The sequence below is a fragment of the Epargyreus clarus genome, unplaced genomic scaffold, assembly GCF_041222505.1.
Source record: "Epargyreus clarus isolate Ecla_fem2 unplaced genomic scaffold, WU_Ecla_fem_2.2 ptg000014l, whole genome shotgun sequence".
Classification (NCBI taxonomy): Eukaryota; Metazoa; Arthropoda; class Insecta; order Lepidoptera; family Hesperiidae; genus Epargyreus; species Epargyreus clarus.
In genome coordinates this window covers 4310134-4337436 of record NW_027332222.1, presented here as the reverse complement: position 1 = coordinate 4337436, position 27303 = coordinate 4310134, and the positions used below count along the sequence as shown (strand labels likewise).

Sequence of the window (27303 nt, the reverse complement as noted above, 5' to 3'; positions counted from 1 at the left end):
TCTTAAATGTATACGTCTCTTAATATTCTTTTGCACCCTAAGAATATACGTAACAAAATTCTATTATTTATATGTAATATAATAATTATTAAAAATAAATGTGTACATGACATAAAAAAATAAAAGTTATTTGACAATTGTGTATGCTTCTGTCAATGTCTTAAGTCAATTGTCACTTTATTTCCAGATGACATAAGACAATAAGACTTTTATTGGTGATTTTTTTCGTTTAAATTAACCGCGAATAGCAAGTATGTAAAAAATGCAGCAGTTTAATAAAAAATGAATTGACTTTATCAAATTATTATTAAGACAATATTGTCCGATTATAAAATGTGTCAACTAACTCATAAATAACGTAAGGAATTTGCCTAACCTTACGTAAGTTGCACCTGCGTGACTGATACGTTCAGTTGAAAACTTAATCATGAGGATACTATCGGAGAACATAACAAGCAGAGCAAACGTACCTATCGTTAATGGCGCGAATTCGTTTGGTTGAAAGGTGAATAAATAAGACAGTGGGTCTTTCATTCGAACGAGTATAAATTACGCGCGCTTGTCTCCCTATACAGTCGTGTCGATTAATGTAACAAAATGCAAGCTTGGATCAAAATAACGCTTATTTTGTGCGCTTTCGGGACGTTAAGAGAGATTCGCCCTTCAGAGCCCTTCGTTACCGAGTTCCTTCTAGGAGAATGGCGCAATATAACGGAGACCCAGCTGAACCGCGACGTGTACCCAGTCGGCACATATTCATACTTGGCGCAATTAGTTCTCGTTTTCCTCATAACTGACTTTTTGAGATTCAAGCCTGTTATAATTCTGTCTGGTAAGTGACTCATAATATAATACTCATAATATAATAATAATAACTAACAAACTAATATCAACTTAACAACTTGAGGACCTGGTCTATCATAGTATAAATAATTATTTGAAAACTTTTTCCTATGTTCAGTAAATATAATTTAATTATGGTTAATGCTGGCTAATTATTTTAACTACTTAATTGCTCATAATTTTTATTTTTACATTTTAATCCTCATACATCATACAGCCTTGATGGAATAACTTTATAAACTTCCTTATTTTTGATGCTCGAAGCGCTGCCAGTGTATAAAAATAAATAATCAATTGTACTATACAATGGTAAAAAACAGAAAAATTATGATGATATGATTAAAAAATTTATCCCATTATCATTCCACACTTGAATGCATAAATGCAATGCAAATTATGCTTATCATTCTTATCATTCCTGCACATCTTAAATAGTGGTATCAACATCACAATCTAGAGATATAAATATTTATCTGATGTCTTGTATGAAAAAACATGCCTAAAAAGTCAAGTCTGATTTTAAATACTAAATTAATTATTTAATTAAACTGATTTCAAAGATGTAAGAGCCAATTGGTTTAAACAAGAGGATAAATTATTTCTAGCATGTTGCAGTTCTGCCTTCTGATAGAACAGTGTCGATACCAACTGACATTCATATTGAAGGTGATAGAACCCTCTGTGGTCGACTCTGCCGGCATTACCACCATCACTTAATATGCCTGCATACAGTATGTTTGAGGGAGCCCTTAGAGGCAAATGCATATAATGACATAACACCACTATTTATTTTCCATTATAATAAGTAGCAAACAACATTCCAGTCCACTTGATGGTAAGCAGCCACTGGAGCCCATATACATCTATAATCAACCCTGGATTAGATTAGAGTCTTATCTGAGGTTGGCTAGATAATTGCTACTCCTGAGGACTAAGTTGGAATGCCTCAGAAAAGTATGTCTCCTTTAACACACTCTTCAAACCAGAACACAGCAATGCTTAACACTTGTTATTAGGCAGAAATTGTTGTGTTGATGGTGCCTCCCGATTCGAACCACAATATCAATATCTTACATTAAATATACAATATTGTCCAAATGTACTAGGTTAAAAAAATAATTGTTTGTCTATACATCTATGACTGTATTCTATCTATCTGTGATTCCGGATTAAAAGGCAATATAAGAAATGATAGTATTGTGTGATAGACAGGCTATCTGATGTCTAGCATGCCATAAAATTATCTAATCTAGATCCTAACAATCACAGTTATAAAGGATTCTTGAATGGTAAAGTTTAATTTTATGAGTTACACAAATAAAGTTACAAGGGTATGATAATTCTGTATTATCTCATTCAATACAAGTAAGAATATAATATTTCACACCATGTACACCTTAATAAGGCACACGGGCTATAAGATGCAAAGCAGTCATTGTCGCCTATGGATATTTGCAATGCCAGAGATGCCGATGTATTGCCTCCTCTAAAGAAGAACACTTCTCTCTTCTTGCACATTTCTTAAAGAGCCTCATTCCAAAGGTTTCACTTGCTCTAACTCAGATTAGTAGAAGAATTGTTAAAGTAATACTACTTTAAGCATGCCATGTTGGAGAAGAAAATTATTGGTAAATTGATTTCTGTAACATTTATGATTGAGGATTATGTTACAATAATAATATTTAATTTAATACATATTACATGTACCAACAATTTTATAATAACTTTAAATATGTTAATTAAACCATCACATACGAATACTTACACAGAATTAAGAATTAAAAAACGAAAACTATGATGTTGATACTTACATAAGAAATATAAGAATCAGGCATATCTACTAATTAATGAACTAGTGAATACACCAATTAAAAGGCATTTAATACATGAATCACTGTTCACGGTCACAATCAAGGCACAGAACAAGTAATGAGGCGTATAAAAACATTCTTATGAATGATTTCTTATATAAGAGGAATGATAAAACGTTTTGCAATATTTTTTGCTAGATCAATGAATTCTTGTTTATGGAAGAAACATTAATTTTAACAAGGCCATATGGATTTTTTATTGTTTTATCTTTACGAAAATTGACAATTTTGCTCTGTAACACGCTTACTAACAATCTACTTCTAAATCTTATTTTTAGTGGCGGACTGTTGAATGTGGCCCAGGGCAGAATGATAGACAGGCAGACTGTTGAATGAGTCCCCCAAGTCTAGGAAGTTGATCTAATTTAACAAATGTCTATAGGGAAACTTGTAGACATTTGGGAGCCCCTTAGGATCAGAGGCCCGCGGCAGACCCATCCTGCCGCCCACGCTTAGTCCGCCATTGCTTATTTTCCTCAATTCTTACTGTAGCAATATTCCACGGGATCATGGCAGATGGAAGCTTTGTTTTATATAGAGTAGGTTACAGACATGCATGTGCAGCAATGACCACTTAGCATTAGGCGTGAGCATGCTAGTTCCTACTTAAATTGAGGCTGCTAGAACCAGATTGGTGTAACTGCATTTTAATGACTTTTGACCTATCTGTATTTTCGTAATTTAAAATGTTTGCACACTTACTTTTCTCCATATTGTAGGTAAATTATGTTATTTGTAGTTAGGCTACTCTGGTTCTAACAGCCTCAATTGAAAAAAAATAGACATTTTTAGTTACTTAAATATTAATGAAAGAATACTTTGTTATAGGTCTCAGTGGAATCTCAGTGTATGTTGTATTACTCTGGACAGAAAGTTTGGAATGGCTTCAGGTCTCCCAATTTTTATATGGAATGTACATGGCCACGGAGGTCGCATATCTCACCTATATTTATGCAAAGGTAAACTAAATACTGTAAGATAATCTTTTTATAACTTGCTTCAAGTAATGATGAAGTAAACTTTAGGAAACTTACATATTGCGAGTTTCAAACCATAAAGGTATAGTATAGTAAGTATACCTACGTTATACCTTACTTTGCAGGAAACAGAAATTCTTAATAATTTTTCTTTACGTTTATTTTTTTTAAACGAGTTAATCTTTATTCTCAAATGTACGATCTCACAATGGATTATGATTCATTGTGAGATCGTGCATTCAATAATAATTATTTACGGTATTTTGATAGTCACGCGCGGAATAACAATGTTACCAATTTTATCCGGAGCTCTTATATAAATTCAGTAGCCTTGTTTATTTTCTGTAATATACATATTGTTAAAAACGATAATTTTGATTATAAAAACGTATTATGAAAAATCACACTCGATTCTTATAAAATAAAATTATATAATGCATAATTATGATAATTTTAATTACAAAGTAATTTGAAACCTTGGGTTTAGCATTATTTATTAACAATTTTATTTTTCGGTTAATGAAGCTGTTTTTTTAATTCTTATAACATAACTACCGCTATTTCTCAAAGTGATTTTGCAATGGATAAGAAACTGAAAAATACTCCACAACGTACATGTAGGTACACTACTCATTTCGAATTACACTCTTGTTTTAGTTTTTTCAACCCGTCAACCCTTTACAATCCCAGTGATGGGCACGAGTTTCCTCGCGAAATCAAAGAGGTTTAGACCATAGTCTACCTCACTGGCCAGTACAGGTTTACTACGATATTTTTTTACCGTTATAAATTTCAAATAAAGAGATATGTATACACATAACCTTGAAAAATCAGAAGACCCTGCCTAGTTTTTGAACCTCGGATCCACCCATTGAAAGGTCGAATTTCAACCACTATTATCCCAAAAAAACTGAGTAGTTTACAAAAAAATTAAGCTATTATTATCAATAATCTGGCAGGTAGAATCAGACAAGTATCCCAGAGTATCCTCGTACACAAGAATCGCAGCGCTCACGGGGCGCTTCCTCTCCGGCGTGAGCTCGCAGCTCCTCACGCACTTCGACGTGATGGACTACCGCGACCTGAACTACATCACGCTGTGTGGTAAGTTTGTTCGGAGATTTTCCGTTATAAGGCTGTCAAATTGAAAAAGAACCCTTTGTGGTTCGACTTCGGAGGTACCAACGCTACGTCTAATTCAGGTTAATAATAGCAGTGTGAAGCGCTGCTGTGTCCTGGTTTCAGAAAGTGTGGCACTTACCGATGTGTATCAACTTAGTCGTCAGGTATAGAGAATAACTCATCTGTGACCTACCTCAGGTAGGACTCTAATCTTATCTGGTGTTGAATACAGATGTCCGTGAATGGCCAGTGGTCACTTGTATGCTACTTTTATATTATAAAAATATGTTTAAGGTACATAGTTAAGTAATCCTCTGTATGAACAGTCGCTCTTTGACAATAGGGCGAATTTTCTGTATACATCAAGGTTGACTTTTATTGTTGACAACAGTGAGAAAATGGCCGTTTATCTCCTGGACAGTGGTAATATCAGAAGTAGTCACTGCCCTCTATGAATATTAGTAATCCTCCCCAAATAGGACTCTACCTGACTGTCTTTAGCATATCACTTACCCTATGGTAAGTAACTTGATGAGAGTTGTAAACAAGCGCGTTCGCAGCATAGATTAGTTAAATTAGACCATTTTTTTTTAACTTTAGTTTTTATTGCAGAATCCCCCATATCCTCTAAGCTACCCCATAATAGAGAGGGATCCATGCTGGGTTATCCCACGAAAAAAAAACCTCTCCAAGTTAACTCGACGGTACTAAACGTGAAAGCTTACTCTTAGCGTGACAATCTGGCATTTGCATTGCATTTGCTCCTTAATTCCTCTAATCTACAGTTTGTTCCAGCACAGGTCCTGGCGACGTGTTGGGCGTTCCTGCTCCCCGCTGTCCCCTACGGGATATACTTCCATCGAAAATCGGTAGCCAATGTTCAAGACGCACCTATCAAAACTCCCCCAGGAAATGATATCAAAGTATGTTTGTTTATATAATGTGTAATAAGTTTTGTTAAATCAATTTATTATGTTTAAACTACCCTTGTGGCGCAGAGGTCTCCAAACCGGTCTAAAGCGCTAAGTGGTCCGAGTTCGATCCCCGGCCAGACTTCTAAATGATCAATTTAGATTCCTTGTTCTGGGTCTAGACGTCCGTGTATTTGTCTTTGTGTATCCATGGCACCCACGACAAGGAATCCTAGTGTGAGACTATCAGTGTAGAAAGCGTCTTTTAAAAAAAATACTTCAAATGGAATTAAAAATAAACATATCAACGTCATTATGGTTTCTGGTTAATATTGATTAAATTAACTATTAACCGACTGTGCAGGCAAATGTTTTTGGAGCGTATGTATGTCTCAATATTTGACACGCTCCACAGCCCAAACGATTTGATTTAGATTTAGGATATGAGGATTTGGATTTAGGATATGAGGTGTTGTTGGATTCGTCTAAATTTGGGACTGACATAGGCTTTATTTTTAAGCACTCTGGTATTTTGTTCTTATAATAACTTTGTAATATATGGTGTTAAAATTTGTGTTATGCGTTTCTGAAGGCACACATATTGACAAGCATACAAGTCGTCAATATGACATTAAATGGTTCATGATGAAGGGATCTGAAGGTCTGCATTTACCGTAATACCCTACACAGTACTTTGGGTAAACTGGGTTCTGATTTATTCAGAATTATACTAACGAGACATGAGCAAAAATAACGCATTTTTACAATCCGTATCATAGTACTAATAAGTCTAGAATTTGACAGTAACCCTAAAATCACAAATTTTAAAATACGATCTCTCTCTCTTTCTAACTCTCTTACACTGAATTTATAGACTTTTACCCAACTATTTTCGTCATTTCCAGAAATCGCTTCGCACGAATATCGTCGAGGCGTCCACACTGATAGCCCGGCATGCCCGTGCGGCGTACTCGCGGCCGAAGGTGCTCGCATGGTCAGCGCTTTACGCGGTCGCGTTGGCACTGTTCGTGCAAACACAGACGTATATGCAGCTGCTGTGGAAACAGATACAGGAGGATAGTAATGCGCCTGTGAGTTGTTTGTGGAGTTTGTTAGAGCCCTCTTAACTTAAATCTCCCAAGATTATTATAATCAATGTATGCAAGGGAAATCCCCTTAAAATAATAAGTATAATGTAATGTCATTTATATGATATTATAAGAATTAAAAATTTTCGTCAGGATCCCGAACCATTCTTACAAATATTAATTACATTTTAATGAATGAATCGATAACTTAAAGGATATAATTTTGATGATGAAAATGAAACAAAATTATGTACATTGTGTATTGTTCTTTTAATAATTATTTAAAATTACTATGACCATTCAAAGTGGATACATACGGGTTAAGCTAATAAAAGCGTGGTAAAAAGGTGGCGTACAACGGCGCGGTGGAGGCGGCTCAGACGTTGCTGGGCGCGGCGGGCGCGCTGGCGGCGGTGCGCGCGCGCGGCGTGCTGCCCGCGCCCGCCGCCGCCGCGCAGGCCGCCGCGCTGCTCGCCGCCACCGGAGCGCGCAACGTGTACGTCTCCTACGCGGGGTACGTCGCCGTGGGCGTGCTGTTCCACTACACCATCACGCACGCCAGGTGAGACACACTATATAGACACCTTGTCGCGTAATATACAAGTATCATATGAGGTACAACGCCGGGGAGACTACGCTGCGGAAAGCGCGTCACGTGTGCGTCTCACACGCGGAGTATATCACTGTTAAATTGGTGTGGTGTTTGTTCGTGGTGGTGTTGGTGTTACATCATTGCGCATGCCAGGTAAGGTAACCACTCATACGTCTCGTACGTGGGGGACCCTGACTTTTGGTGTGCTATTTCACCATTACCATGTCATATTACGTACAACGCCGGGAGACTGCACCACTGAATGCGCGCGTCACCTATACTTGTTATATACCGGGTTCGTCGTTGTTGGCGTGTTGTTTTGCTACACCATCACGCATGCCAGGTGAGATTTCTGTTTTCTTTTCAGAGAAGCTTAACGTAACAGAAAAACCCCATACCACCTTGAAAGCACGGATCTCCATATACACAATTTTAAGGTTTGTATGTTTTTTCATACGTATGTGTATGTTCAATAACACGAAAAGGATAGGACATAAGACTTCCACACACTAATTAACTGACTTGCTTTTGTTGTTTTAGAGGCCTTCAGGATCTCTAAAGTAACTTCCAATTTCTAAACACTACAATACATCCAGAAGAATAAACCAGAATATTCGTCCCCTAAAAACGCATTAAGTTACAAGAAAATAATGTGGTTACTTAATAATGTAAAGAATCTCCATTGTAAATAAAACTCTATCATTAATTATTTCTTTATTGTTAATTTACATTCATTTTCTACATTCTAGTGCTAAAATCGCGGGGCAGCTATGCGACGACAGCTGTTTCGGGTTAATCTTCGGCATCAACACACTGTTAGGCACCGGATTACAATCCATCCTCACACTGATTCTCATACAAACCCTCGAACTCTCCATATACACTCAATACTACTCACTGAGCGCTCTCTACCTTGTTCTCGCGGTGTGCTGGCTGCTCGGATGGACTGTACACACGTGTAAGCAGAAACAGTCTGTCAATATTAACAATCAGTATTAATTTTATTTTGTATTTTAATGTGCGGTTTTTAAGATGTTTGTGAAAAACCTTAAGGTTGTTATTTGTGTGGCTGCTTGCCTCTTGGAATGAGTGATTTGTCATATATAAATAAGAGTGGACATCCAAGGGAAAAAGATCCATATCCGTCAAATTTTTGCGGATTTCGATTGGATCTTTTTCATTTTTTTTACTTCCATATGTGTCTGTGATATTCTAAGTGTGAATAGCAATGAAACACATTGCAAGTCGACGTTGAAACTTCAACTATCGTTTCAAAAGTTATTAATACTCAATCTATCCATATTTTACCTACCAAAGATCGAAATTTGACAATTTCTGGAGTAAAGTAATTGTCATATATTATGTTGATCGTTGGTAGTAAAACAGGATAGATTGATTATTAATAACGGACACTTATAGATAATGACACATATCCTGACGGATATATTTTTATGACCCGGCACATCACTATTAGGAATGCATAATTCATAGTAGTTAATTTCTTAATATTGATGGTTAATGTACATACCTTATTGTATACAGGTTTGTGGTTAATAGAACAAGATCCCAGGGCCACCAGACGTCACGTATTTTCTGACGAAGGAAATGTGGACGATTGAGTAGTGTTAGTATGTACTAAGAACGCATGCCTACCTGCTAGCTTGCTCAGACGGCCAATTTTCAGGTATCAGGTAATCAAGGTACATAAAAACTTTACTTACCTCACGTAAATTCTCCAAGCTGATTTTTACGTATATTTTAGGCAATATCCTTAAAAATAAGTCGCCAATACTCCCAGACACTTTCCGTCGGCCGTATTGCTTTGCAGACGCTTTAAAGCTCCCAAAATAATTACTTAACTTCACGTAAATTTTGATGCTCCATTTTTATATATGTATACCAGACAACTATTTTAAAATCTTTTACAAGAAGACAGACCGATCCAAGGGGCCAATCATCCCCTAAGCTCAATTTTAATGCCTCTGTGGGTAGGAGCGCGAGGGCATTATCCACGCGCATGAGACTGAGTGAGACATGTATTAGGATATATTGACCTCTCTCTCTCTCTCTCACTCCGTTACAATTTACTCATATAACTTAATTATTAATATTAAAAAAAATCAGCTAAAAAATAAAAAATCAGGTAAACAATTAAAAATTAACTTGTAAAAAAATGCTCATTTGACTACAATAATTCTAGAATTTTATCCTACAAGCTGTTTTGATAAATTCGAAAAAACTTCATTTTTTTTTTAAGCAATATCTAATACTCGATAGTGTTAACGAATTCATTGAATAACAGCAATTTTTTTTTAATTATGTATTTATTGGGAATTAATCATAAGTAAAATACAAAGTAGAAAAATATTAATCTCTCAAAATTTCTGAGTAGTGCCTCTAATCTTCATTATCATCGTCATTGAAATTAGACAATTCATCATCCAGGCAATCTTGATATTGAATATCTAAATCGTCATTGTCGCTATCAACATTGTCCTCATTTCCTTCCACTGTAAAAAAAAAATTCAAACAATGAAGATCTGAAAAAACTAAACTGACACAAAAAATATGAGAAACGAAAATAAATTACCTGATTGTTCTTCTAGCGACTCACTGACAAAACCCGGTAATTCATCTCCGTCGAACCAATGAAAATCATATGTTCCATCTTTTAATGTCCAGCCATTATTTTCGGGTTTGAAAATATTTATCATCTTCATAGTTGCATTGTTCCAAAGACTAGCAATATAGTTAGCTCGTCGGAACTGTTGCCAAAGCTCACTTTTGCAAGGTGGTAAGCTGCTAGCATCGAAGTTTTTCAAATTTTTCCGATTGAATTCTTCATTAATGTCAGAAACCATATAATTGTTAATAAACAGTTGGAGTCTGGCAGCATCTACATCAATTATTCCAGGAACGTTGTATACATCACAGATAAATTTTTGTATTATGTTGAATACACGTTCTTCTTCATCTACATCACCAACAAAATCCAAGGAACCAAAACGGTGAAATGCTTGTTGGTATTCTTCATTTTTCTTCAAAATATTAAACGGCCTTTGTTTGCCCTTTTTGAAAAATGCTGGATTAAAATCACATCCTGTGATAGCATGGAATTTTTATTTTTGTCACACACGTTGTTACTGAAATCACAATTGAACTCAACGGACACAGTAGATCACTGAATACTTTTCTTGTGAGCTACTTTTATTTAGCTGTTGGCCCGAAGGGGGCCTTGACATCGCAATCTGTCTCACTCAGTCTCATGCGCGTGGATAATGCCCTCGCGCTCCTACCCACAGAGGCATTAAAATTGAGCTTAGGGGATGATTGGCCCCTTGGATCGGTCTGTCTTCTTGTAAAAGATTTTAAAATAGTTGTCTGGTATACATATATAAAAATGGAGCATCAAAATTTACGTGAAGTTAAGTAATTATTTTGGGAGCTTTAAAGCGTCTGCAAAGCAATACGGCCGACGGAAAGTGTCTGGGAGTATTGGCGACTTATTTTTAAGGATATTGCCTAAAATATACGTAAAAATCAGCTTGGAGAATTTACGTGAGGTAAGTAAAGTTTTTATGTACCTTGATTACCTGATACCTGAAAATTGGCCGTCTGAGCAAGCTAGCAGGTAGGCATGCGTTCTTAGTACATACTAACACTACTCAATCGTCCACATTTCCTTCGTCAGAAAATACGTGACGTCTGGTGGCCCTGGGATCTTGGACTATAAATGGTTGTTGATTATATTAAAGTTTTATAAAATATATGCCAATTTTTTACATGATTCCAGATTGGTGTAATGTACCAAAAAACGTTTACATATGTTGCGTGTAATATCGCATCAAAATAATCTTAAGTGTTATTATGTGTGAGTATAGCGTCAAATTTGAAAATTAGACAAAAATAAAGAAAAAGTTAATTTATAATGGGTAAATTTTTGGCTGCTACATTAATCTTGGTTGGGAAACAGCAGGGTATGTAAATAATTGGCCAAGTACGAGCAGAACTGGCGAACAGGTTTCCGTGCCACCAAAGTAACATTTTTTTTTATTTATTTTCATAGCACCTATAAAAGTAACATGACTTTTTTGATTAATAAATTGTGTTATATTTTATTTATATTTATTGTAAAGTGATTTTTGTGCTAAACATTTGACAATATTTATATCTATGACAGGCATAGTGTAGGTTAGATATTTGTAGATGAGGCATTCCATATTTATGTATTAGTACAGATATATTCCTATTTGAACATGATTTTATTATTTGTGAACATTCCAAAATATATTGTATATTTATGTTGTGCTCTGATATTATGTACTTAAAAAATTTTTTGCTTTGTATTATATTGCTATACTACTCGTATGTTTAACGGAGCTTTCGTATTAGTTGCGTGGTTGCACTGCTGTTAACTCGCATGTGTTTTTAATATTTCTTTTTATATTCAAGCAATAATTTTGGTGGTTATCATGAATGAAACTATAAAAAATGAATAACTGTCAAATAAATATGTATGTGATATTTTTTTTATTTGTACATGGTTCTCACTTTAGGGTTCTTTTCCTGTTTTGAGTTTACGCATGCACGCGTGTCGACGCCCGCACGCATGTCTATGTCCGCATATGACGCGTGACAAGGAATTCCGCCATTAGTATAGTCCCCCAATGACTAATTAATATTCTTATGATTGACTTAGGTCAAGAGTAGATTGATATAACTTGTATTTGTCATCTCTCATTGTCAACGTGATTTTAAAGCATATCAAGATTGTTTATAGATTCTTATATTTCTTATTGTTATTTATATTCTGTTGTTGTTATTTTATATATTTTATTAGTTATAATAATATTAAATATTTTATTGTATCCAAGTTTACTTTTCGTATATATTTGTTTACAAATTTATACAGACATAACTGTTAACACCAAAGCCCCTCCCCCGCTCCCCCCACTTACACTCGACTAAGAACCTACTAATTTTGTAAAAAGTTTACAATAGGTATATGACTTTAGATTCTGTGATTAATTTCAATCATTTTTAGATTTTTTTGTCTGTGTGTTTGAAATTGCATCATAGTAAAACTACTATTAAAGTGTATTCAATGAATTAACAATCTATGCTTAGTTTTATTTTATTCAAATTGATGTATCTTATCAAAGTTATTGTAAGTTGTATTTAAAACCAGAAATATTTTTTCTAACATTGTATGACATGTATGTGGAGTGGAGAATTTCAGTTAACTTAGTGCTCTGTGAGCTTGATAGACAATTCATGTGGTATAATGCTGAAACCATGTGAACTTGGTGGGCACAGCTCATTAATAAATAATAATAGAAAACATACAGAGTATTTTCAGGAATTGGTATTATCATGTAGAATTAACTTCTCATTTCCACAAGTATTATTGTATGGTAATGTAAATTATAATATGTTTTTTCTATGATGAATAAAACAAGCTTATTATAGAAATAGTTTTAATTTTACTTTTATAATATTTACAGTACAGATATACAGAAACCTACATAGAGACAATAAATATATTTGTGAAAATTGTGTTTCATTCGTCTCATAAATAAAACATTACATAAAAATACATTTGTAATATATAACTATGTTTAGAAAATTTAACAAAATCTTTTATACATAGATTTAACATGTTTTTATATTCGAAGGAATGTTTTGTAAAACAGGTACATAGGATTTTCAAATACTTTTATTTACATTTGATATGTTTCCGATGGAATGTAGAATATATCTAAATATGATAGATTTTATAAATATGCGTTAAATTATTTTGCGCCCAAAATACTTCCGGAATACTTGAGAATTTACAAGAAAATACAATATTGATATAATCTTTAATGCAAGTACTATTGGAAGTTTTCTTGATACTTATAATTTCTAATGTACAAACGATGTCTTATATGTTACTAGTTGAGTTACGCAACTTGCATATTTGTGGGTCTAGTCTTGAAGTATACATATGTGCAAATCAGGAGAAAAATGATGCCAACAGTCGGTAACACGATCGTATGTATTTGCTGCCGCATTTTAGCAAACTCCTGCTTTCTTTCCCTCCTCTGCTTGGCTGTTTCCTTCACTGTGCCTTTCAACTTTCTCATTTTGCTGGAAACAAACAGCAGAACGTTGTAGAACTTGCGAGCCTACGTGTCAATAAACTCGATCATGAACGTAAATACTCAGCGGTTTCGTAAATGAAAAAGTGGGTACGCACCTGATATATTAGGTATTTAGATACCAAAGGATCAAAAAGTTTGTAAATAAATGAATAAAATAATAAGCTTTCTATTATTGTGGCCAATCCCGGTTGTATTTAATTTTACCAGTTCACAACCATCACACGTCACATCACCAGTTTTATCAGTGACAGTGACAGTCGTGACTCGTGACAACACTGACATAATTCAACTTGATTTTTTGAAATACTTCATTTCACGACATTCCGTTTCTTAGAGCCTTTCCTTGCACTGATTTAATTTTATCACTAGTTTGTTTGCCTAGATCAAGTTCAATAATAGCAGTATTTGTGATAAAACAAAAAATAAAAATATTTGTTTCCTTTTATATACTTATTAGGATGATAAAAAATATATAGCGAATATTTCAATTCTTCATTGAACATAAAAGATATGGTTCTATAAGAGTAGGACAAACAGGCAAGGTTTAACTAAACGATTTTTGGAACAATGAAAATTACACAATGGAAGACATAATTCATAAGTACCTATACTTTATTAAAATCATACAACAATTAGAAAAAACAAATCAAACTATTAAATTTTTTCACACATAATATGTAAATATCATCACAGAGCTTATTAAATAGTTGACTAATTTATCTTTGAACAATATAGATAATATTTATTTTTATATGTCTAAACATGATATTCTCCTCCATCCAACTTTTCATCCGACAATGTTGACAAAATGCTTGTTGATGTGCCCTGTGAGAGCCAGATAAGACACATAACGAGACCTTCTAGAATACCGATGCCGGCTCCACCAAGCACGTCGAGAATGTAATGTCTTTCCATCAGGACCCTTGAAATAGCGACAGCTGTGGTCCATGCGAGTAGAGGTGGGAAGAAGATGATTGATACTGGGTCGATGTACATCAATATAAATGCCACCATCACGGCTCTGCTGGTGTGGCCGGATGGGAAAGAATACTTGTCAGGTCCAACAGCCATCAGTTTGTTCATGGGGATAGGCCGGCGTCTTCGTACAAATGCTTTAATAACTGCAATTACTACGATGTCTAGAATAAGTGCTGAAATGATAAAAAATAAATTTAGTGCATGTAACAATGAGTACTAAACAACATATATTGCATATATTTCTTTATAACAATTCATTTATATAAATCATGTGTCATGTGCATATTCACTAATCTCCGTAGAAGCTCAATCAAATTCAATGAAATTTTATAAGTATGTATGTTTGGTTGAATATACCTATCATACATGGTACCATATAACATATCATACATGGTACTGTAATAACTTTATCATTCTTATCAATCACTTATTTACTTGGGTATATTGATCTTATTTACTTTTGGACTAAATAATACTAGTTTTGTAGAAACGAAATGAAAAAGTTACTATAAATTGTTGTTCTTTAAAAAATATTCAGGTTTATTTATTAAAATACATACCAATTAACATATTGACTTGGATTTGATAGAGATCCTTGTTGTTGAAAAACCAGATGAAGCTGAGCCAACCGGCCAGCCATACTATGCCGTGGCATGATACCTGAAATAATATAATGAATTTATACATAATAATTTTTATAAGACTGTATTTTTTCATGCAATAAATCCAGTGAGAGTTATTTTGAATTCTATGGTAGTAACAATCAGCAAATTAAGCTAATAGTTTATTAAAATGTTTATTTGCAATTTTATTATTATGTTCTGTATATGATTTTCTTCACACATACAGTCCATCTGATAAGTGATAACTGTTGCCAAAGGCATCTATAATATCAACTACAGAGCATAGTCAGCCACATAGCTGTTGCTACATCTATGAACTAAATCGGAATGCCTCATTTAAGTGTCTCTCTCTTTACACAACCTTCAAACCAGAACACAGCAACGCATAACACTATTTTTATCAGGTACCAATAACTGGTGTTATTGGAGTTTTACCGTGAAGGGTATTGCCATCTCTGAAATAAAAGAAACATGACATACCTCTAAAAATTTGGCATGATTGCGTAGAGATCTCAAGGCTGATGTCTTTAGAGCTAAGTCAACAAATGTTTTTGTAACTTGAACATCATATCTCAGTATTCTCTGCAACATTGGGGGCACCTGTCTCTTACTGTCCTCTGCTTCACCAAACTGAAACAATATATTGTTCTTTTATATAATTAAGTAGTGTAACTCAGTAATAAAAATAAGATAATTATTAAATACCTATTAGAACCCTTAAAATGCAAGCCTGTATTATAAACTTGTGGAAATATTCTAAATTGTTCTATAATAAATTTATGTTATTCTATTCAAAAGGATGTGTTGTCACATAAATTATTCATATTATATATTCCAGAGGGGAATTACTACATTTCTGGCAGTCTTAAAATCAAATCATATCAATAAATATCTATCATATCTAAATGTAGTTATGTATGTTATAATTATAAAGTATGGACAAATACTTAGGTCATATCACTCATATCTATAAATGTCTAGATCGATAGGCGAGTGCATTATATGACTCAACATTCGACAAGACGTGGGCGATGATATGAATACATTGAATATTAAAGTAAATAGAAAAGTATTTAAGGTTACTGCGATTGGGTTAAGAAGCCTGGTGCGTTCGCAACAAATAACTACATTAACATTCCAAGTGCCGAGACAAGATAATGAGCTAAATACGTGCTTCATTTGAATTTGAATGACTATATAAAATGAGATTAGTATTAAAAATAGTTATGAAATGAATATATTTTACGTGTAAAAAACATCACTTACCAACTCCATTATTATTTAAGTTTAAATAATTGATAAATGAACACTTGTGTAAATAAATCGTAATGATTAACCGTATGTACAATCTAATCATGCAACCTACGGGAAAATAATAAGCAATAATTAAGGTGAAAATAGCTTTGAAATGAACCTAAGAATACAAAGTGGGGCATAAAAGGATTTTGTCGCTTATTTGTAATTACCGGCACTATACCGCGCACGTAATTTAATAATAAATAAAATAGAATCCTTCAATTACGATTACGAGAATTACGTCAACACAGACCAGAATTACAGAACACTAATACCAAAGAGTAAAATACTAATACTTCTAATACATCAACGACAAAAGAGACCACAGAATATCTACAGATACAGATTATTTTTGCAGACGAATGACGTACATATTTGTAAATATAAGAGCTTGAAAAACCGGTGATATACCGAAAATAACTAGTGATTTTCGTCTCAGATTTTTTAAGCCTAAAATTAGACTATTTCATAACTGATTAACTGACGCTGACAAATGTGAAATCTAAAATTGAATAGTTTAATGCTATATTCACATGCTTGGCACTTGCCACAAACTTTACAAACCTTAAAAACGCACATACTGCTTGTGGCAAATTCCTTAAGCTTTGCTAATAAATAACATTAGTTTATATTAGCCGATGTTTATATAAGTTTGAATTTGACAACAAATTATTGTTTCCAAAAACCGCTATACGCGCAATAAGAATATCAGATTTTTTTAATATAATGTTTTATGATCGTCGCTTATTTCCTTTTAACCGAACTTTATTTATTATAAGTTTGTCTGACTATAGGGAGGCGATTCTTTCTGAAAAATATCGATTCGAATCGAAATGTGATAAATAAATTCATAAAAAAATGGATGTCCAAAGAAACGATTCTTCAAAAATATAACACATAATTATGATAAAATAACGATTCGCTGAATCGATCCATTTCAGAAGATCGATTGAAATAATCGTTGTTTTGGTACAAAAAATCGAATCGTTGAAATCGATCTCAGATAGCATCCCTACCGGACTATATCCATAGACTTGACGTCCGTGACTTGACGTGACGTTGACACTTGACAATTATTGACTTAACTTTTTCTGTCTTCCTCCTTTTCCTCTTTCATTTGGGAAGTCATACGTGCTTGTTCTCTCGGAGCTAAGGCCTTTTGGCGACTTGCACGTTATAAACAATAAAAATGGCAACAAAAGCTGAATTAGCTTGTGTATACTCCGCTCTCATCCTGGTTGATGATGATATCGCCGTAACTGTAAGTATTGCGCGTTTTTATTTTTATCATTATAGGTTAGGTTGTTACAAGATGTTTTATCCGTTTTCATCTGTGTATTTACTGTGAATTTCGATTAGATTTAGTCTTTTAACGTTCAAGCAGTTTAATTTGAAGCCAAATAATTGTGTATTTTCTTTATATTTGGTATAAAGTGCCACATTTGAATATTATGGTGTTTGTTTACAGGGTGAAAAGATCTCCACGATCTTGAAGGCAGCGAACGTAGACGTCGAGCCTTACTGGCCGGGTCTGTTCGCGAAGGCGCTGGAGGGTGTGAACGTGAGGGATCTGATCACCAACATCGGATCCGGCGTGGGTGCTGCGCCCGCTGCTGGTGCTCCCGCCGCCGCCTCCGCCGCCGCGCCCGCCGCTGAAGCCGCCAAGGAAGAGAAGAAGGAGGAAGAGCCTGAAGAATCTGATGATGACATGGGCTTCGGTAAGTTTTGAAAATTAAATACCTATTTTTAAAAAAAAACAGAAGTATACTAATAATAGTGTTGAAAAAAATCATTAAAATAAGTATAGTGTAAATATGCCAAAACACATTCATGTATGTGATAATCTGAATTAAACTGTTAATGTTATTAATAATTTGAATTAGCTTCGCGAAAGTATGACTCCCATGTGAGAAGTCAGTTTTGAGTTGATGTTGCTCTATTGTACACATCAATAAACTGTTCATTGAAGTAATCATTACCTCCACTCATATTGACCTATAGTCTGATTCATAATTAGGTGTCCAAAATGTAAACAAACAAATGTCACTGTCAAAATGAACAAGAAATAAAAACTTTAACAAACTCAACAAAAAACTAAAACTTTACAATTATTCACAATTTAACAAACGCGCTATGTGAACGTTAATATATTCGAGTTCAATTACAATCACGAAAATGAATAACATCAGCTACGAAACTTAAAAATGACGGCACAAGAAATGTTCTGGGTACCGATTGTGTTACTATTATCACATTTTAATTTTCTACCATAAACCTTGTTTTTTATTATTATTACTGTATGGAACGAAATTGAGGTAATATAAATATTAGAAAATGTGAATTGATCTTAATTTGTTTAGATTATTATTTTATTATTGTTGCATTAATTTAATATTATCAAAAATAAGAATCTACCATTTGAAGGGTATGTTCTTGATAGGTCAACACCTTTGTTTACATTTTGGACACCTAATTATGAATCAGACTATATAGTTTTTCTTTGCATAGCATTTACAAGAAGTGTCTTTCTTATTTTTAACTTGGTTGAATAGTTATATTTTGAAAATAAATGTAGTTTAATACATAATATAATAAATACTGCCCTTTAAAATTATTGTAGTAGATTTTTTAATTAATCAAAGTTACAATCATAACAATAGTAAAATGGAGTAGGGGTGTGTTTTGTAGACTTCATCAATGTTATAATTTGAATACTAATCTCAATGATGTCTGATCTATACATGTATTAGCTTCGGAAAAAGAATGACCGAAAATCTTTTTACTGAGTAACTGCTTTTAAATTAAATAGTATGATATTTTTTGAATAATATGCTAACATTTTATTTTGTTTGTTTCAGGTCTCTTTGACTAAAAAGCTGTCAAAAGCTTTGGTATTATTCCACTGTAAGCTTTATGAAGCTTCTTTAGGTTTAAGGACAATTTTATAAAAAGAGAAAAACGCGATACCTGAGTTTCTTTTCCATTCCCTGAATAAAACCTTACATTTAATGTTGATTTAATAACAACACTAAAATTTTAACACATCTCAATAATAATGTCAAAATTATTTATAACCTAGATTTTACATTTGATTATCATTTTTTTTTTTTTGTATTACAATACATCTTTGACCAAAAACTGTAAAGAGCCTGTGACCTTTGTCAGCCTAATGCGCTACCATGTACAGTCGCAAAATTTATTTTATTCGTCATATTTTGCAATTTCTATCAAAATGTTTTTTCCCACTGGATTACAGTAGCCTGATACACATCTACAACATTAAGGTTATAAAGAGGAAAACTTTGTTTGATTGTAATGAATAGGCTCAAGAACGACTGGACCGATTTTAAAAATTCTTTCACCATTCGAAAGCTACATTATCCATGAGTAACACAGGCTATATTTTATATGAAATATATTTGATAAATAGATTTTGAGGCGGTACAAAGTTTGCCGGGTCAGCTAGTTATATATGAATACTGTAAAGGGCAAAAATTCATGCCTGTTTTTTATCTTCAGTCATGTACTATTGACATAAAATCTGTATGACAATGTCATGAGTGCAATGAACACACTTGTAAATACATAATACCCATATGTGGAATGAAAATCGAAATTCTTAATTTACATGTCTTGTCTGGGCAGGCATCAAACCAGGAACCATTGCATGTCAGACTGGCATAGTAAATGCACCACCACCAGGATCATAAGAAATTGTTGAATTTCCTAAATAAAACAACTTTAATCTAATTTAAAACATTTATTGCAACAACTATAAATAAAACTACACTAGCATAAAATGTGATTAGCCCCACATGGCTCTCTGCACTCCAGATATCTTATTGTAGTCAGCCAAGTGTCTCCAAACAATACGACTAAGCCTCCATTCAAGAACATTACCACGGGGCCTGAAAAAGAAGTAAGATATTATGAAATTGTAAGAAATATTCCATTCCAGACTTCGGAATAGACCTTACACCTCAAGTAGGCTACTACTATTATTTGGTCATTAGTATAAAATAAAGATTACTTTTTTATAAAATGTTAAGACTAATTTTAGAAAATTCTTTGTAATCTGATGTAGGTATGTATCATACTTTTTCATGTTATATGATTGATGTAGGAAACAAACATGTGACAGCTCATGTACATGGACATCTGTAACCAAGTATTATCCTCCAATTGATATTGAAATTTATGAAAGGTTCTAGAATTTTAATACTTATTAGTAAAGAATAATTATCATTTACTAATGTAAAGAAAAGAAGATGATATCATAAACTTAACACCTCACAAGGTTGTCTCAGCTTATCTTAAGCTTTTGTATTTATAAGTCATTGTATTGAAGTAAGAAATTATTGGAAACAATGACCAGCACAAGTACATACATAACTTCATCATAGAAATATCTGTCTGACCGGAGATCAAACCAAAAACCCACTGTATTATAGACTATGGTAACCACTCCACCATATGGGTCATCTGCTCAACCATCACAACTCATTCTTACATACAATCTCATATTTTTTGCTAGAGCTAGATAGTAAAGTCCGCACCTAGACGTCACTGCACATCTATCGTGTATTCTCAATGGGGTGGCATTGAATTCGAACTTATTTATTTCCTTGTCAGCCAGTTCCCTGATTTCGAGGGGTAACACGTCGTTTTTTCTTAAAGCATTTATTCTCGTCCTTTCGAGAAAGTTCTCAGCGCTCATCCTTCGCCGCTTCACGTCTCTTACCATCATCCAATTTGCCCATTTGTTACGAACTTGCTGGAACTAAAGAATCTTTGTTAAGTTTATGTTCATTATTTTGTCATGTACTTAGATTGAGTTTAGAAATAGCCTGTACTAGTAAGTATAATATAAGATAATGATACTTTAGACTAAATTGACTCTTATTTAAATCAGTCTTGCTTTAGTATTGTCATAATTATATACGTACTCCATAACCGGGTACTGACTGGGATTTCCACACAAATTTTCCTAGATTAGAAGTACTATTTATATTCATTGTTGTACTAATTGGTGCGTATGCGTAAAGATCGATTATTTGTATTTTTTCTTTATACTTTTTAGGATATTTTGATTTGAGGTTAGCTGTCAGAGACAGTGAAAAATGACAATAGGGAATATGCATGTGATTTAGATTTGCTTGTTATTTTTTTCCTCGGTACATTACGGTCCTGAAATTACATCTAAACCATTATTTTTTCTTTATTTCGTGTTAAATTGTTTAAAACTTTAATCAAAAATCGTAAATTATGCGCGCGAAATTCAAATTTGCAAAACGCATTCCCATTGGTCGAATCGAAAAATGACGTCACATAGCGTGTTACGATGTTTATCGGCGTCGATATTCAAACTGTTTGAGAGAAAAATTGTTTTTGTCTATATTCCTACAGTGTTATTTATTACCTAGTGCGATTTTTCTAGATAGTATTATTAGGAATAATCAAGAACTATGATTGAAAGTAGTTTTGTCAAAGCACAATCGGACTATTTACCTAAAATATGCAAAATGAACAAACTGTTTTTTAGGTCAATTCCTTATGCTTAGTTGTTAGGTCAATTCGGAAATATTTAACTGATCATAACTTATTATGTTAATATTCTTTTTTTTTTCTTTTTTTTATAATATAGCAGACGAGCATACAGTCCGCCCATGGACATCTGTAATCAACCCCAGACAGGATTAGATATTCCCTTCCCACCTAAGGTCGGCCACAGATGCGCCGCTACCCCTGAGGACTAAGCTGGAACGCCTCGGAAAAGTCTGTCTCCTACCACACCCTTCAATCCGGAACACAGCATCACCTAACACTGCTGTTATTAGGTAGGAATAGGTGTGGCGGTGGTGCCTCCGGAGTCGAACCACAAAGGGTTCTACCACCTTCAACCTATCACCTATCTTCACCTATCTTTATAATATTATAATAGATTATAATGCATTTTGTGTGTTTCAAATGATAGTGTTTGTTGTAGAAGTCGTTAAGTACCTAACGTAGTAGATGGTCAATGCAATATTTTAAAATCATTTACCTAAAATTATTGTTTGTTACAGTAAATACAAATGTTAATGCGATTTTGGAGATACTATATCTGTTTCCTATAATCTTGCACCACATTTTTCGTATTTTTGCATCTTTTGCAAAAGAAAAAACACTATATAATGTATTTATAGTACTGGTTTTGCACAATAACTCTAGGAAATATTTATAAAGTGGTTATTTAGCCTTTCCCATGATGTAAATAGCGATGAAACCCTGAAAACGTTTAATAATACCTTTATGTGCATACAGTTATCATCAATATTAATACAAATCACGCTGCGTGACGTCATTCAAAGAGCGCGTAAAATGGCGGCGTTCAAATGTGTCAAATTTAATTGATACTTTAAATAATTTTTAAAAAAATATTTCAAACAGTAATAAATTTGTTTATATTTTTTACTATGTTAAAACGATGTGATAAGTGGTTTAAAATAATAAAATAAAAATGTGCATATTCCCTATTCAACAGTCAATATAACGCTGCGTTCAGAATAATGTTTGTTGCCTATCTTGTCGACGAAGTCTAAGTTGTCAATCGCTAGATGGTGTTGTCTTTTCAAGTGTAATATAAGGTGGTGCAACCGCGCAAATGATTCAAATACTTTTGCGAGATTTTTAATATACATGTTTTTATATAAAAATGGCTTAAGATTCTAAAATTTGTTTGTACATCACTTTTATACCTTAGTAATGATCCTATTCGTAATTCTAATTCTTCTAACTTACTAAAAGTTAAAGTTCAAACCTATGTATGAATAAGTTTCTTTTTAATGTTTTGTTTATAAATCAGTAGGTACTATAGTTTTATTAGAAAACTTATAGCTTATGGATGGCACAAGTACATAAATATACAATAATGATTTAATAAATAAAACAAACTGATCATACTTCAGATTTATTTTACAAACAACATTTATATATTTTAAAGGAAAATAAAACTTAACAAGCAATTATAAGACCAACACTATAGCAGTGGTGCCATTAGTGAGAAAATATACTTACGAAAATTAACGCATGCTTTACTTTCACAAGTTTTATATAAATTAGGCCTCTTCATTCAGTATTTACATCACAGCATAGCAAAATGTCTGTAAAACTATTTTAAAAAAATCTGATTAGTTATTAAGTAGGTATCTTAAATTAAAAGTAGGTGCATGGAGGTTTTGAAGGTGGTAGAACCCTTTGTGGTTCGACTCCGGCGGCACCACCGCCACACCTATTTCTACCTAATAACAGCAGTGTTAAGTTTAAGCGCTACTGTGTTCCGGTTTGAAGGGTGTGGTAAGGGAGACAGACTTTTCCGAGGCGTTCCAGCTTAGTCCTCAGGGGTAGCGGCGCATCTGTAGGGGGGTTGATTACAGATGTCAATGGGCGGCAGTAGCCACTTACCATCAGGTGGACTGCATGCTCGTCTGCTACTCTTATATTATAAAAAAAAAAAAAAAATGGAATTATTACAGTATGCAAACTATAGTTAATTAATTATGTGATGTATTATGTTTTAAGTATCATACCATTTATAAAGCATATCTAGAACAAGTAATGGATAGTCAAAATAAATTACATATTTTCTTATGAAGTGATCAATTGTTCCATTTAGTGTATATAGAGAAGTAAGAGCTTATATAAAGGTTTGTTTTTCTATATAAGTGTGTTCATAATTTCTATATAAAAGCTTGTAAAAAGAAAAAGATAAGTTCAGATTTCACAGATTGAGGTAATAGGTCACTAGTTATAAATTTCAAAGTCATGTACCTTATTACATTGATTGGTATAGTCCGCGTAAAACTGCTAGTCCGCTCTGAATATAGAAATGAGTCGCGTCGCCATAGCAAATTGTATGACTACATCTGCTCGCAAGAACTTCAGAGCGGACTAGTGGTATGGCGTGGACTATACTAATATTTTACCAGTCTATCTTCACACATAGAACAACTATTACATCACACTGAGATCATATTATGTACAAAATAAAATTTATATTTGGTATATTTATACCCTAATATAAATAAGCATAGAATATAATAGTTCTAATTTTTAAGATTTATAAAAGCTTAATTGACCATTTTTTACTTATGAGTTTACAAATCCCATGAAAATAAATGGTGTTTTACAAGCATGTCTCTGACCCCTTCTTTAAGAGGTTGGTTTTGTGTGTCTTTCTTCAATGGTAACTCCCAATCTGGGTTTAAATTAAATCCGAATTGTGATAGGATCCTCAATTCACATTTAATTTGAACCCAGCCTGGTGAATTAATGAATGACCATGGATGATACCATTTTTGGACAACATCTACACAAGAACAGAGTACTTCGAGCCATAAATGCAAAGCCTCCTCATTCAGACCCATACATATTAGTGTGCGTAATTTGACATCCATTTGAGCATGAGCATTGTCATGTGACAGATTGATGGCTTGAACACATCTGTATAGTAATTCCTCGGGTGTAAGTACCTTGCCATCTTCATCCAAACGATATGTCTTGCATAAAACTAAGCGACTGTACACAGAATTAAAGTCTTTCTCGACTTCTCTTGAAGATGCTTCTTCTATGAATAACCATGGGTGACATGGACCATCCAAGAAGCTCGGCCTTTTAATTCCATGTAAAAGTACTCTTTTAAATGCAGGAGCTAAAACTCCTCTTACCAAATGGGCGGCTTTCTCTGTCACTGAATCATCTCCTGCTCTGCTATACTTTACTCCCTTTTCATCAAGTAGTTTAACAAATCTTGCGGGAAACCATCCCCTTAGGCCATTCAATTCCCCAGTCCAGCAATGTTCATCTCTAGAACTTATGACTTCTATCACATCATTCTTCCTGAAGCCCAGTTCATCACCATCTCTCCTTTCAAAGTCCAATAAGGCCTTTGCTCGTCTCCTCTTGCTTCTAGACACATTCACATATCTTTCTCTGTCAGCTGCATGGCTCTGCATAGTGTAGTCTGCCGTCAGTTGGACTTCTGATGCCAGCTGTGGCTCCAGGGCAAGAAAATGGCGAGCTACTTGAAGTATTGCTTCTCTCAGATCTACTAGAATTTCTGTTTGCTTTACATTCTTTGAAACAGCATCCTCATTGTTGGTATCATCTCCAAACAGTATGGTTTGGATGACAGATTTGCTTCTTTTGATCTGACGCCTTTGAAGTTGTTGTTTTGGCAGATTTGGTACAGCACTAGGGTTACCAACCAATGCACCCTGGTCAGCCATGAGGTATGCCAAATGCCTCCTTCTATGTGTTTCAATCAGTGCTGGACTCAGAGTATCACCACATACTTCATCTATAGTCTTAATTAGAAGGTCAACATCATCTATTTCCCCAGGAATGTCAGACAAGGCATTGAAGATTTGTGCAGAATTAGATATTTCAGTGAATCTATTTTCTTTAATTTTGAGCATAGCAAGGGTAACTTTGAATAGCACAATTGACCCATCTAAATAGAAAAGATCCCAAATTCGCAATAAAATCTTCATGTGCACCACATTAGCATATAGGGTCAGAAACCAGTGCATCGTGATTAACGAGAGTTCAATGTCATGTGCATTTAGAACTTGGTCAATACCAGGTAGGTATGTGGATATGAGACTTCTTAGAACCTTTTGATCTGCTTGTATGCCAATGAGTGTTGAGGAGTAATATGATGCTGGCAACAGATCCTCAACTGTGGTGCACATTATCCAGAATGCTTCCTCTTCCTCCATCAAAAGTAGGAGTGAAGCAGCTATCATGCCGGTGCCCTGGCAGTATCCTATGTCTGGGTAGAGCCAGGCTAGAGCTCTCAAGATCCTTCTCAGTCGCGGCACCCCAGTGCTGGTTGGATGGGAGAAACAGACATTGTTTGGTAATATTTGAACCAGATCTTTCTCAATCTGCTTACTTGTAACCAATCCATCATCACTGGAAGCTCGTACAATCTCGTGGTAAGTGATTTCTGTGGTAGCCCTTTTCTTGTTGGCGCCACAAAGGTGCATCCAGACCTGGGGGCGGAGGGAGTGCGGGACGCCGTCCTTAACCATCTTTTGTAACTTGTCGGACTTCTTAAGCTTACCTTCACTTTCTGAAAAGTTTATTTCCTTGCTGAAAAATTCCCACTCCAAACGATGTTGGTCATCCTCTATAAACACATTTGCGAGGAGCTTGTTCGAGCTCGGCTCCGGCCCGTCCTCTTCGTCCACACAGAAACCAAATTCATCAAATCTGTAGTCGGGAAGGCCTCCATGACCTTCTGATTCGGGCTGCGCTAACTTAGCCATAATGTCTTGTGGAACCATACTCGCCGTGAGGGCGGAGAATGGTCCCCCCGGCGCGGGAAGTAGTTCATCCGCAACATTCATGCCACGGATCGCATCGATCATATCTTCGGGGTCGTCGTCAGCCAACGCAGCGCTGATCTTACGCTCGTGGTCCTCCCGTCCCACGTATCCCACATGGTCTCGGGAGCTGAACAAAGACTTTGCTAAATCCATTACTGACTCTGACTTAACATTTGTTGGATTTTACAAGAAAAACACGAATTGTGAAACACCTGAGCAAATCACAACACAAAGTACTTGACTTTTTTAAACGTCATTACGTCACAGATAACAAGGTTGTATTGTACATAATACATATTTTTTTTATTAAAAACAGTTTTATTTAAGTTTTGTATTTTTTATAAGTTTTGTATTTATCATTAATCTATAACTAACTATGTACTTATATTATGAAATCACTATCTTTTTTCTTCAGTTGCTAATTACTATTTTCATATAAGACTTTATTATCTGTGATCGTTATTATATATCTAATTATCTATTTTTGTT

At 34.3% G+C, this 27303-nt stretch overlaps 7 protein-coding genes across 9 annotated transcripts; 2 read left to right on the top strand and 5 right to left on the bottom strand.

Moving 5' to 3' along the window:
- The first annotated feature begins 191 nt into the window (after positions 1-191).
- Positions 192-8952, top strand: LOC140747229 (thiamine transporter 1-like). Its single transcript, XM_073079531.1, has 7 exons — positions 192-832; positions 3543-3673; positions 4651-4795; positions 5609-5736; positions 6630-6815; positions 7160-7374; positions 8154-8952. Exons 1-7 carry the CDS (start codon positions 598-600, stop codon positions 8401-8403), a joined length of 1290 nt encoding a protein of 429 aa, XP_072935632.1. The 5' UTR covers positions 192-597; the 3' UTR covers positions 8404-8952.
- Positions 8953-9707: 755 nt separating this feature from the next.
- On the bottom strand, positions 9708-10523 carry LOC140747558 (uncharacterized; the record flags this gene model as incomplete). Its single annotated transcript, XM_073080092.1, has 1 exon — positions 9708-10523. A coding segment is annotated over one exon (570 nt), but the record flags the coding sequence as incomplete, so codon positions are not given.
- Positions 10524-12864: 2341 nt separating this feature from the next.
- On the bottom strand, positions 12865-13803 carry LOC140747228 (single-pass membrane and coiled-coil domain-containing protein 4 homolog). Its single transcript, XM_073079530.1, has 2 exons — positions 13643-13803; positions 12865-13533 (listed from the first exon to the last, which is right to left on the bottom strand). Exon 2 carries the CDS (start codon positions 13527-13529, stop codon positions 13347-13349), a length of 183 nt encoding a protein of 60 aa, XP_072935631.1. The 5' UTR covers positions 13530-13533; positions 13643-13803; the 3' UTR covers positions 12865-13346.
- Positions 13804-14129: 326 nt separating this feature from the next.
- Positions 14130-16719, bottom strand: LOC140747227 (polyisoprenoid diphosphate/phosphate phosphohydrolase PLPP6). 3 transcript variants are annotated; one of them, XM_073079526.1, is made up of 5 exons: positions 16615-16719; positions 16415-16510; positions 15629-15778; positions 15086-15185; positions 14130-14698 (listed from the first exon to the last, which is right to left on the bottom strand). In XM_073079526.1, the coding sequence occupies exons 2-5, from the start codon at positions 16421-16423 to the stop codon at positions 14304-14306; spliced, it is 654 nt and encodes a 217-aa protein (XP_072935627.1). In that variant the 5' UTR covers positions 16424-16510; positions 16615-16719; the 3' UTR covers positions 14130-14303. The 3 variants fall into 3 exon arrangements, with proteins under 3 accessions (XP_072935627.1, XP_072935628.1, XP_072935629.1); XM_073079527.1 differs by lacking the exon at positions 16415-16510; XM_073079528.1 differs by lacking the exon at positions 16415-16510 and having other exon boundaries at positions 16563-16711.
- A 797-nt stretch (positions 16720-17516) lies between these two features.
- Positions 17517-19408, top strand: RpLP1 (Ribosomal protein LP1). The gene is made up of 3 exons (XM_073079513.1): positions 17517-17705; positions 17913-18162; positions 19303-19408. The coding sequence occupies exons 1-3, from the start codon at positions 17634-17636 to the stop codon at positions 19314-19316; spliced, it is 336 nt and encodes a 111-aa protein (XP_072935614.1). The 5' UTR covers positions 17517-17633; the 3' UTR covers positions 19317-19408.
- A 776-nt stretch (positions 19409-20184) lies between these two features.
- Positions 20185-21545, bottom strand: mRpS14 (mitochondrial ribosomal protein S14). The gene is made up of 3 exons (XM_073079512.1): positions 21391-21545; positions 21001-21224; positions 20185-20352 (listed from the first exon to the last, which is right to left on the bottom strand). The coding sequence occupies exons 1-3, from the start codon at positions 21457-21459 to the stop codon at positions 20250-20252; spliced, it is 396 nt and encodes a 131-aa protein (XP_072935613.1). The 5' UTR covers positions 21460-21545; the 3' UTR covers positions 20185-20249.
- A 2404-nt stretch (positions 21546-23949) lies between these two features.
- Positions 23950-27082, bottom strand: LOC140747218 (small G protein signaling modulator 3 homolog). Its single transcript, XM_073079511.1, has one exon. The coding sequence runs from the start codon at positions 26965-26967 to the stop codon at positions 24580-24582; it is 2388 nt and encodes a 795-aa protein (XP_072935612.1). The 5' UTR covers positions 26968-27082; the 3' UTR covers positions 23950-24579.
- Between the last annotated feature and the right edge of the window lie 221 nt (positions 27083-27303).